This window comes from Neophocaena asiaeorientalis, unplaced genomic scaffold (genome assembly GCF_003031525.2).
Source record: "Neophocaena asiaeorientalis asiaeorientalis breed wild unplaced genomic scaffold, Neophocaena_asiaeorientalis_V1.1 scaffold870, whole genome shotgun sequence".
In the NCBI taxonomy this organism is placed as follows: domain Eukaryota; kingdom Metazoa; phylum Chordata; class Mammalia; order Artiodactyla; family Phocoenidae; genus Neophocaena; species Neophocaena asiaeorientalis.
This window is the reverse complement of record NW_020175184.1, coordinates 319093-330690: the sequence shown is the minus strand read 5'-3', so window position 1 is coordinate 330690 and position 11598 is coordinate 319093. Positions and strand designations below refer to the sequence as shown.

Sequence of the window (11598 nt, the reverse complement as noted above, 5' to 3'; positions counted from 1 at the left end):
TCTTGATTACTGTAGCTTTGTAGTATAGTCTGAAGTCAGGGTGTCTGATTCGTCCAGCTCCGTTTTTCTTTCTCAAGATTGCTTTGGCTATTCGGGGTCTTTTGTGTCCATTCAAATTGTGAAATATTTTTTTGTTCTACTTCTGTGAAAATATATTTCTAATTCTGCTGATTTGAGTCTTCTCCCTTTTTTTTCCTGTTGAGTCTGGCTAATGGTTTATCAATTTTGTTTATCTTCTCCAAGAACCCGCTTTTAGTTTTATTGCTCTTAGCTATTGTTTCCTTCATTTATTTTTGATCTGATCTTTATGATTTCTTTCCTTCTGCTACCTTTGGGGTTTTTTTGTTCTTCCTTCTCTAATTGCTTTAGATGTAAGGTTACATTGTTCATTTGAGATGTTTCTTGGTTCTTGAGGTAGGATTGTATTGCTATAAACTTCCCTCTTAGAACTCCTTTTGCTGCATCCCATAGGTTTTGGGTCGTCATGTTTTCATTGTCATTTGTTTCTAGGTATTTTTTGATTTCATCTTTGATTTCTTCAGTGATCTCTTGGTTATTTAGTAGTGTATTGTTTATCCTCCATGTGTTTGTATTTTTGACAGATTTTTTCCTGTCATTGATATCTAGTCTCATAGTGTTGTGGTCGGAAAAGATACTTGATACAATTTCAATTTTTTAAAATTTACCAGTGCATGATTTGTGACCCAAGTTATGATCTATCCTGGAGAATGTTCCATGAGCACTTGAGAAGAAAGTGTATTCTGTTGTTTTTGGATGGAATGTCCTATGAATTTCAATTAAATCCATCTTGTTTAATGTATCATTTAAAGCTTGTGTTTCTTTATTTATTTTCATTTTGGATGATCTGTCCATTGGTGAAAGTAGGTTTTTAAAGTCCCCTACTAGGGTTGTGTTACTGTCAATTTCCCCTTTTATGGCTGTTAACATTTGCCTTATGTATTGAGGTGCTCCTATGTTGGGTACATAAATATTTACAATTGTTATATCTTCTTCTTGGATTGATCCCTTGATCATTATGTAGTGTCCTTCTTTGTCTCTTTATTTACTATAATAAAACATATAGTCTTTATTTTAAAGTCTGTTTTGTCTGATATGAGAATTGCTACTCCAGCTTTCTTTTGATTTCCATTTGCATGGAATATCTTTTTCCATCCCCTCACTTTCAGTCTGTATGTGTCTCTAGGTCTGAAGTGGGTCTCTTGTAGACAGCATATATACAGGTCTTGTTTTTGTATCCATTCAGCCAGTCTGTGTCTTTTGTTTCTAGCATTTAAGCCATTTACATTTAAGGTAGTTATCGATAGGTGTGTTCCTATTACCATTTTCTTAATTATTTGGGGTTTGTTATGGTAGGTGTTTTCCTTCTCTTGTGTTTCCTGCCTAGAGAAGTTCCTTTAGCATTTGTTGTAAAGCTGGTTTGGTGGTGCTGAATTCTCTTAGCTTTTGCTTGTCTGTAAAGATTTTAATATCTCCATTGAATCTGAATGAGATCCTTGCTGGGTAGAGTAATCTTGGTTTTAGGTTTTTCTCTTTCATCACTTTAACTATGTCCTGCCCTGCCTTCTGGCCTGCAGAGTTTCTGCTGAAAGATCAGCTGTTAACCTTATGGGGATTCCCTTGTATGTTATTTGTTGCTTTTCCCTTGCTGCTTTTAATATTTTCTCTTTGTATTTAATTTTTGATAGTTTGATTAATATGTGTCTTGGTGTGTTTCTCCTTGGATTTATCCTGTATGGGACTCTGCACTTCCTGGACTTGATTGACTATTTCCTTTCCCATATTAGGGAAGTTTTCAACTATAATCTCTTCAAATATTTTCTCAGTCCCTTTGTTTTTCCCTTCTTCTTCTGGGACCCCTATAATTTGAATGTTGGTGCGTTTAATGTTGTATCAGAGGTCTCTGAGACTGTCTTCAATTCTTTCCATTCTTTTTTCTTTATTCTGCTCTGTGGTAGTTATTTCCACTGTTTTATCTTCCAGGTCACCTATCCATTCTTCTGCCTCAGTTACCTGCTATTGATTCCTTCTAGAGAATTTTTTTTTTTTTAATTGCATTTATTGTGTTGTTCGTCATTGTTTGTTTGCTCTTTAGTTCTTCTACGTCCTTGTTAAACATTTCTTGTATTTTCTCTATTTCCAAGATTTTGGATCATCTTTTACTATCATTGCTCTGAATTCTTTTTCAGGTAGACTGCCTATTTCCTCTTCATTTGTTTGGTCTGTTGGGTTTTTACCTTGCTCCTTCATCAGCTGTGTATTTCTCTGTCTTCTCATTTTGCTTAACTTACTGTGTTTGGGGTCTCCTTTTCACAGGCTGCAGGTTCGTAGTTCCCATTGTTTTTGGTGTGTGCCCCCATTGGGGGAGGTTGGTTCAGTGGGTTTTGTAGGCTTCCTGGTGGAGGGGACTGGTGCCTGTGTTCTGGTGAATGAAGCTGGATCTTGTCTTTCTGGTGTGCAGGACCGCATCTGGTGGTGTGTTTTGGGGTGTCTGTGTACTTATGATTTTAGGCAGCCTCTCTGCTAATGGGTGGGGTTGTGTTCCTGTCTTGCTAGTTGTTTGGCACAGCGTGTCCAGCACTGTAGCTTACTGGTCACTGAGTGGAGCTGGGTGTTCGCGTTGAGATGTAGATATCTGAGAGAGCTTTCACCATTTGCTGGAGCACCAGGGTCTTGCTTTTTTATCTAATCTGAAAACCTCTACCTATTTATTTATTTATTTATTTATGGCTGCATTGGTTCTTCGTTGCTGCGCACAGGCTTTCTCTAGTTGCGACGAGCAGGGGCTACTCTTTGTTGTGGTGCCCGGGCTTCTCATTGCATTGGCTTCTCTTGTTGCGGAGCACAGGTTCTAGGCATGTGGGCTTCAATAGTATTGGCACGTGGACTCGGTAGTTGTGGCACACAGGCTTAGTTGCTCCGTGGCATGTGGGATCTTCCCGGACCAGGGCTCGAACCCGTGTCCCCCGCATTGACAGGTGGATTCTTAACCACTGCGCCACCAGGGAAGGCCCTGCCTTTTTCATTGGAGCATTTAGACCAGTTATATTTGATCTAATTATTGATATCATTAGGTTTAAGTCTATTATCTTATCACTGGTAGTATTCTTCTTTGTTCCTAAAAAAATGCTGCTTTATTTTATCGAATATTATCATAGCTATACTAGTTTTCCTATGGTTAGCATTTTCCTAATATATCTTTTTTCATTCTTATACTTCTACTTGTACTTTAGATGTGTCTCTTGTAAATGGCCTATAAGGTGGATTCTGACTTTATACTTTTTAACATGTACCTAAAATCTAAAGCTAATCAGTGTTCCTTTTTCCCAAATATTACCAGGATCTTAGAAGAGTTTTCTCTCCTATCACTCGTTTTTTTCCCATTTTACATGTTATTGTATCGAGTATTGTATTAATTTTTTTAACCTCATCAATCAAATATCATTATTTGTTATACCACTTTCTTTATTCACCATTCCTTTTCACATCTCAGATGTCCCTTCTAGAGTGTTTTTTATTCTTCCTGAAGAAATCCTTTGGAAGTTACTGCCATAAATTTCGTTCTGAAGTTGACTTTTGCAGTTGCTACTCACTGGAAAATTAATGGTGGTATGGCTGGTTGACAGTTGTTTTCTTTTAGTATTTGCTCCCATTGTGGCTCTTAAGAAATTGGCTTTAGTGTAATTGCTGTTAACTTCACATATAATCTGTCATTTCTGTCTGGCTGCTTTTTACATTGTTTGTTTGTCTTTGATGTGCTTCATTTCACTATGAGATGCCTAGATGTGAGGTTTTTTTATTTTAACTTTCTTCCAATTCATTATGACTCTTGAATCTGAGAATTCATGTCATTCATCATTTTAAGAAAATTCTCATCCATTATATATTTGAATATTTCCTCTCTCCTCTTTGGAGCTCAAATATAATAAAACTTTTTATTCTGTTATCTGTGTCTTTTAATTTTTACTTTTATATTTTCTGTATCTATGTGATATTTGGGGAAATTTCAGAGCTTGTCTGTTTCATAGTATCTTTTCATCTGAGACTAATCTGCTATTTAACCTCCTTATTGAGTTTTAATTTCAGTTATGTTTTTCACATTTTGAAGTGAAATTCTATTTTGATTCTTTTTCAAATCAATCTGATCTTTTACCTTGTTTTGTTTACCTAGTACCCTGTTTTTTATTATAGTACTTTAAATAACTTAAGCAAACTTATTTTATATTCTGTATTTAGTTATTCCAATGTCAGACATCCTCCAGAGTCTAAATCTGTTTGTTGCTTTGGCTGGCTTGGTAGTGGTGTCTTGTTTCCTTCTGTGTTTTGAAATTTGGATTGTAGATTCATGTTCAACCAGGACTTTTTGTGGAAATCCTTTAAAGCTTAGATTACTGTAAGTCCATCCATAGAGAATTTATATAAAATTCTGTTAGCTTCCCTGGGTGTTACCATTTCGGGACAGCTTTTAGTCAATGTCTCAGTTAAGGGTTTTCACCAGTACCGTACATATGAACCCCAAACTCACATTAGGAAAACATCATTAGGCTGAGAGAGACATGTTATTTTGTTCTCTTCCATTGTTTGTAGGTGGACTTACATTAAAGGCCTAGTTCTCAGAGGGTCCCCACTTTACATAGGAGTCTCAGTTCCATTTCTCCATATTTTGTGAGATCAAATCTGTTAAAATCCAAGAGTTGAAGTTATGAGATCAATAAAAGCCATTTCAGTACTCAACTCACCCCTGAGGCTTCCTGCTCCCTCTTTTTTTGTCCCACAGGGATTTCCCTTCATTTTATGTGAGCTTACCTACACATTATAAAATTATATTTTGTATACTTCTAAAGCATTTCTTGGCATTTTGTAGTGGCAGAATTTTTCAAGATGTGTATATTCCTACGCAGTAACAGGAACAGGAGTTCTCCCATTTTAGTTCATAGACTCTTTATCTAGGCTAACTTTTTGGGTTACAACTTTTCATTCTAGTTCCTCCATTCTTTAAGGCTAAAGGCAAGCTATTATTATTCGCACCATTTTAATTTCTGAAGGAGCCAGATCTTCAGCTGTTCTTTGGTTTCGGCATCTTGTCAAAACCATTACTTGGGTTGTCATGCTTTAGGAATCCTGTTTTCTCTCTGGCTAAATCCTCAAAGGGCTTAAATCATTTGGAACTTTTCAGTTATCATCTTCCTTGATGTCTCCTGCATGTGCCTTGTTGGCCACTCTCTTCTTGATATTTTCCTCCCCTGACTTCTGAGTTGCCTTTTTTTCCTGATTTTGTTCCTACAAAACTCAGTCCTCAGTGCTGGCTCCTCTTCCTCTGCCTACCTTTCACACTTGGCTTTTCCTCAGTCTCTTTTCTTCTGTTTTCTCTTCTGCCCACCTGGAATCCCTGGGTTATGGGGTCTACTTTCGTCTCTTCAGCTGTTATCTGCATTCTGCCTGTCCGCAGCCCTGGCCTCCCCTGAGCAGCAGGTCTGTATATCCAACTGCCTACTCAGACCCCTGGGGCTCCCACCCCCATCATTTGGCAGCACTAACACTTTGCCAGAAGTTCTGATCTACAGGAATGGGGAGGTATGTCCTCTAGAAGATGCTGGTTTTCATCTTTTTCTCTTATAACAAAACAAAGTGAAATACTAAATTTGTTCTTTGAAGAAAAATGTTAACATATTACCAAAGCACTGATAGTGTTGAAAGGTAAACCCTGAAAGGTCTTGTTTTAGGGAAGAATCATGATTGCAATTGGTAAAAGAAAAAAGGCTGGTGGATGCTGAGACTGTACCATTGTGGTGCCTCATAAAGATGTGATGAAATAATGTTAAGACTTGTTGAAAATTATACCCCCTAAATACTGTTAAGTGACAGTTTCGCTTACTGAAATGAATTCTCTGCGTGTGTGTTTTTTTTCTAGATTTTCCTCTTTAAAAGGATGTCATTGACGAGCCAGAAAAGTAGAAAGCAGAATAATAATGAGCCACTCCCAGAGATAAAATCAATAGGAGATAAAATAGCTTTTAAAAAGAATAAGAAAGATGCCAACAAGAACCACATGGGGCAAAATCATCAGGAAACCTCACCCCCAAATATGGAGAGAAGGTCAAAATCTTGCATAATACTGTGAATATATGTTTATGTTTTCATGGTCACCATGCCCATTGTAATTTATACTTGAAAAACATTTGAGCTCTGACGGAAAGTTTCTAATAACAAACTTTTAAAGATATAACTTAAGAACGTGTTTTATTTGGTTTGAATAGTATGACCAGTTTTGATATTTATTTAAATGCTGATATTTTTGACAAGCAATTTCAGAATATGTGTACCTCAGACTCTCCTTCAAGCATTGTGGCCTTAACTGTTCAGTGTTGCAATATAAAATATATTTTTATATGTGAAACTTAAATTAAGACATTTCATAGTTTTTACTAAATTTTACCTCTTTATAATTTCATAAGGAAATATTTGCAATCTCATGACACTAACAGTTTTTAATGTATTTGCAATTTTCAAAAACTGAGTCAAAATTGTTTTTAATGAACATACTTTAATAAACTATAACTGGTCAATTCCACTGTTTAAATGGGTGAATATGAATAAAATTTGGAGGTACTTGGAGTTATCAGTTGACAAAACAGGGGCAAAAAAAAATCTAATTTTAAAATATTGAAAGATGCAAAATGCATTTCCCTTTGAGTAAAGAAAGTACCAGGGCAACTGTATAAACAGGACATCTTTGTGGAGAAACTGTTGAAATTTCTTTGCTTCCCGCTCCTCTCTTTAGGGAGGTGATTTGACCTGAAAACATTGCAGATTATCTGCACTGTTTGACCATGCCACAGATCACCAGTCTAGGAGAACCGGACACAGCCAGACTGGCTCATTGCAGCTGTCTCTAGCAATGACAGTGGTAACTAAGGTTGGCTGTGTCACACAGTGCTCTGCCACAAGGAGTAGGAAGGGTAAAGCTGCTAAGTCTGCTCTAATAGAAACATTGCTTTCCTATGCTCACAGATGCTACTTATTTAATTGATCAAACTACCTTCATTTTTCCCATTCTAACTTCTGACTAAAACATTTGCTTATTCAATCACAGTGACCATTGCCCCATTTAAACAAAACAAGACAAAAATACTCCATCTTTGTGTTTCACATACAAGGGCTGTAAGGATGTTAGTCTAGAATAGATGTGATTTTGAAATCTTACAAAATAGTCTCCTATATTACATTTAGTGGAATTCTAATTTTATTCAAGGTAAGTTTAATAAAAAATTTTGCTATTGCCACTATAGTACTAGTACAGTATTGTAAAAATACTTTGCCAAAATATAAACTATAGAAACCAAGTGGAAGTGAAACTCACAGTAATACTAAGACATGCCAGTTGTGATAGGCAGGATCCTAAAATGGCCCCCAAGGTTCCTGCCTGCTGGTATACTTGCCTTGAATAATCCCTTCCCCTTGAGAGTAGGGGAGACCAGTGAATATGATGAGCTGTCACTCCATTGCCTATGTTGTATTATGTGGAAAAGATGAAATATTTTGCAGATATAATTAAGATTCCTAATGAGTTAACTTTAAGCAAAAGAGAGATCATCCTAGGTGGGCCTGACCTAATCAGGCGAGCCCTTTCAAAAAAGATCTAGATGTCAGAGTTGGAAGAATTCAGAGCAATTCAAAGCAGTAGAGATGCTCTCCTGTTGGCCTTGAAGAAGCAAACTGCCATATTATGGAGAGGGCCATGTGCCAGGGTGAGAAGCCTCTAGGGTCTGAAGGCTTCTACTCTACAACTGCAAGGCACTGAATTCTGCCAACAACCAGTGAGCTTGGAAGAGGAACCCAATCTTCAGATTAGACCATAGACCTTGCTGACACCCTGATTGCAGCTTTGTGAGGCCCTGAGCAAAGGACCTAGCTAAGTAGTACCCAGGCTCCTGACCCATGAAAACTATGAGATAATAACTATATGTTGTTCTAATCCACTAACTTTATGGTAATTTGTTATGCAGCAGTAGAAACTAACATCAGTTTTATTCTGGGAAAGGGCCTCTCTCAAATCAGAAAATTGGAGTCTTCATCTCAGGAATGAGGGGATATTTTATTAAATTTAACAAAAACTACATTTAAACCAGGGATCGCATAACTGAAGTATTTTCAGAGGCTAAACAGATAAGCGTAATGGAGCTGCTGCCAATCTGTTCTACCTGCTAATTGCTGTTTCTCAATGCTGGGCCCAGTGTTGCCAGACCCTCAGCCATTTTAACAGTCTCATGCTCTACCGACTGAGCTAGCCGGGCGGCTTCCCCTCAGCCATTTTAAAAAGAAGGTGGAAATGCGGGTTTTTATATAGACAACTCATTCGTGTACATGTCCATGTGTGCATGCATGTACATAAACAGGGAGAGCCAAACCATAGCTGCAGGCCCAGTTTGCCCACAAAGGGCAAATTGTGACCTCTGTTTTAAACAAAATACATTATTTTGGCACGAGAAGTTTGTTTACAAGGAAAACATGTTGAAATAATTAATTAGGCCCTGGATTTATCTCAATTGTAATCTTCCCTAGTTTGGCCTCAGATTTTAAGCAGGAAATGAGAGTTGAATTAATTAGAAAAGTGATGATTCTACTAAGAAGGTAATTTTTTTATTGCATACGAATGCATACTAAGCCTTCTTGGGAGTGTGGAGAGTTGGGGGAGGATGATCGAGTGTAACTGTATTGAATACAATAAAGTAAGATGTTTCTGCTGGAAGAAGCTACATTGAAGTTAAGAGACAACAGACAAACAGGCTTAATAGCAGTCCCTCCAACAATTGTGACGGATGACTGCTTTGGCATAATGTTAATACACAGTCCTAATCACTGAAACGCCAGGAAATGTTATCCTAACCCTAAAATTATTTACGAAAACTACAGCAGGAAATTTTATCTGACCAGGCCAAGCTGCATTCCCAACTAGTTCCATTTGCTTTCATTTTCATCTGGTATGTATAATATGTGTATTATGATAAATGAGATATCTTAAAGGTAAGGTTAGCAGTGGACTAGAGAGCTATATCTAACTTTAAATGACATTAATATGTTTTTATTTTAAGAAAAATCTTATCTGATTCGTGGTTAACATCTATCCCAAGATGGAAAAAAAATTTTTTTATATTCTAGAAAAGCTTTTGAAGTTTCTCAGAAGTAATCTTTACAAATACTTTGTTTAGAATTTGTCTAAATAGTAGCACAGTACTTCTAAAAGTTACAGAATTTTCCCTATGAGTGTGTTTATTACAACAGAAGTTTTCTATTATAATATCTCAGTCTATTAATTGCTTAAAATCATTAAAGTTCTGTACATAGGAATATTTGATTTTATATTTTTATGTAACTTATAATTTCCAACTTAGCATCAGATTTATAGTAACTCCTTAATTGGTATAATTATGTAATTTACTGCAGAGAGTAATTAAGAATTACAAAAATTATATAAAAGTGTAAACTAATTTGGGAAAACTTTTCAATTAAATTGAAACTTTCATTTTTGAATTGAATACTGATTTACATAGTGTGTTAGTTTCAGGTTTACAGCAAACTGATTCAGATATGTGTGTGTGTGTGTGTGTGTATTTTAGATTATTTTCCATTATAGGTTATTACAAGATATTGAATATAGTTCTCTGTGCTTATAGTAAATCCTCGTTGCTTATCTATTTTATGTATAGTAGTTTGTATCTCTTAATCCCATACTCCTAACTTATCCCTCCCCTTCTCTCTTTCCCCTTAGGTAACTAAGTTTGTTTTCTAGGTCTTTGAGTCTGTTTCTCTTTTGTATATAAGTTCATTTGTATTATTTTTTAGATTCCACATATAAGTGATATATAGTATTTGTCTTTCTCTGTCTGACTTACTTCACTTAGTATGATGTTCTTTAGGTTACTCCATGTTGCTGCAATGCCATTTTTTCATTCTTTTTTATGGCTGAGTAATATTTCGTGTGTGTGTGTGTGTGTGTGTGTGTGTATAAGAAGATATATATATCTTCTTAAACCAGTCATCTGTTCATGGACACTTGGCTTGTTTCCATGTCTTGGCTATTGTAAATAGTGGTGCTATGAACATTGGGATGCATGTATCTTTTCAAATTAGAGTTTTCATCTTTTCTGGATATGTGTCCAGGAGTGGGATTGCTGGATCATATGGTAGTTCTGTTTTAACTTTTTAAGGAACCTCCATACTGTTCTCCATAGTGGCTGCACCAATTTATATTCCCACCAACAGTGCAAGAGGGTTCCCTTTTCTCCACAACCTCTCAGCATTTATTTGTAGACTTTTTGTGTGTGATATACGTTTTTTTAATTGAAGTATAGTTGATTTACAATGTTGTGTTAATTTCTTCTGTACAGCAGAGTGATTCAGTTATATATATGTTCTTTTTATGTTCTTTTTTATGTTCTTTTCCATTATGGTTTATCTCAGGATATTGAATATAAATTCCCTGTGCTATACAGTAGGACCTTGTTGTTATTTGTAGACTTTCTGATGATAGCCACTCTGACTGGTGCAAGCTGATACCTCATTGTAGTTTTGATTTGCATTTCTCTCATAATTAGTGATGTTGAGCAGCTTTTCATATGCCTGTTGGCCATATATATGTCTTCTTTGGAGAAATGTCTATTTAGGTCTCCTGCCCATTTCTTTATTGGGTTTGGGTTTTTTTGATACTGAATTGTATGAGCTGTTTGTATATTTTGGATATTAACCTCTTGTCGGTTGCATCGTTTGCAACTATTTTCTTCCATTCCATAGGTTGTCTTTTCGTTTTGTTGATGGTTTCCTTTGCTGTGCAAAAGCTTTTAAGTTTTATTAGGTCCCATTTGCTTATTTTTGCTTTTATTTCTTTTGCCTTGGGAGAGTGATCTAAGAAAATACTGCTATGATTTATGTCCTAGAATGTTTTGCCTATGTTGTCTTCTAGGAGTTTTATGGTGTCATGTCTTATATTTAGGTCTTTAAACCATTTTGAGTTAATGTTTTAATACGGTGTGATGGAGTGTTCTAATTTCATTGATTTACATGTAGCTGTCCAGCTTTCCCAATACCACTTGTTGAAGGGACTGTCTTTTCTCCATTCTTTATTCTTGCCTCCTTTGTGATACATTAATTAGCCATAGGTGTGTGGGTTTATTTCTGGGCTATCTATTCTGTTCCATTGATCTCTGTCTGTTTTTGTGCCAATACCACGTGTTTTGATTGCTGTAGCTTTGTAGTATTGTCTGAAGTCTGGAAGGGTTATGCCTCCAGTTTTGTTCTTTTTCCTCAGGATTGCTTTGGCAATTCTGGGTCTTTTGTGGTTCCATATAAATTTTAGGATTATTTGTTCTAGTTCTGTCAAAAATGTCATGGGTATTTTGACAGAGATTGCATTAAATCTGTGTAGACTGCTTTGGGTAGTATGGCCACTTTAGCAATATTAATTATTCCAGTCCAAGAGCATGGGATATTTTTCCATTTCTCTGAATCATCTTCAATTTCCTTTATCAGAGTTTTGTAACTTTCAGCATATAGGTCTTTTACCTCCTTGATTAAGTTTATTTC

At 36.1% G+C, this 11598-nt stretch overlaps 1 protein-coding gene across 1 annotated transcript in view; it reads left to right on the top strand.

The window, feature by feature from the left end:
* The window catches only part of RPGR (retinitis pigmentosa GTPase regulator), a 63026-nt gene extending 56408 nt beyond the window's left edge, over positions 1-6618 (top strand). Inside the window, exon 18 of the mRNA XM_024764566.1 lies at positions 5930-6618. Coding sequence (XP_024620334.1) covers positions 5930-6139 — 210 coding nt within the window. The 3' untranslated portion in view covers positions 6140-6618. The remainder of the gene's footprint in view (positions 1-5929) is intronic.
* The last annotated feature ends 4980 nt before the right edge of the window (positions 6619-11598 follow it).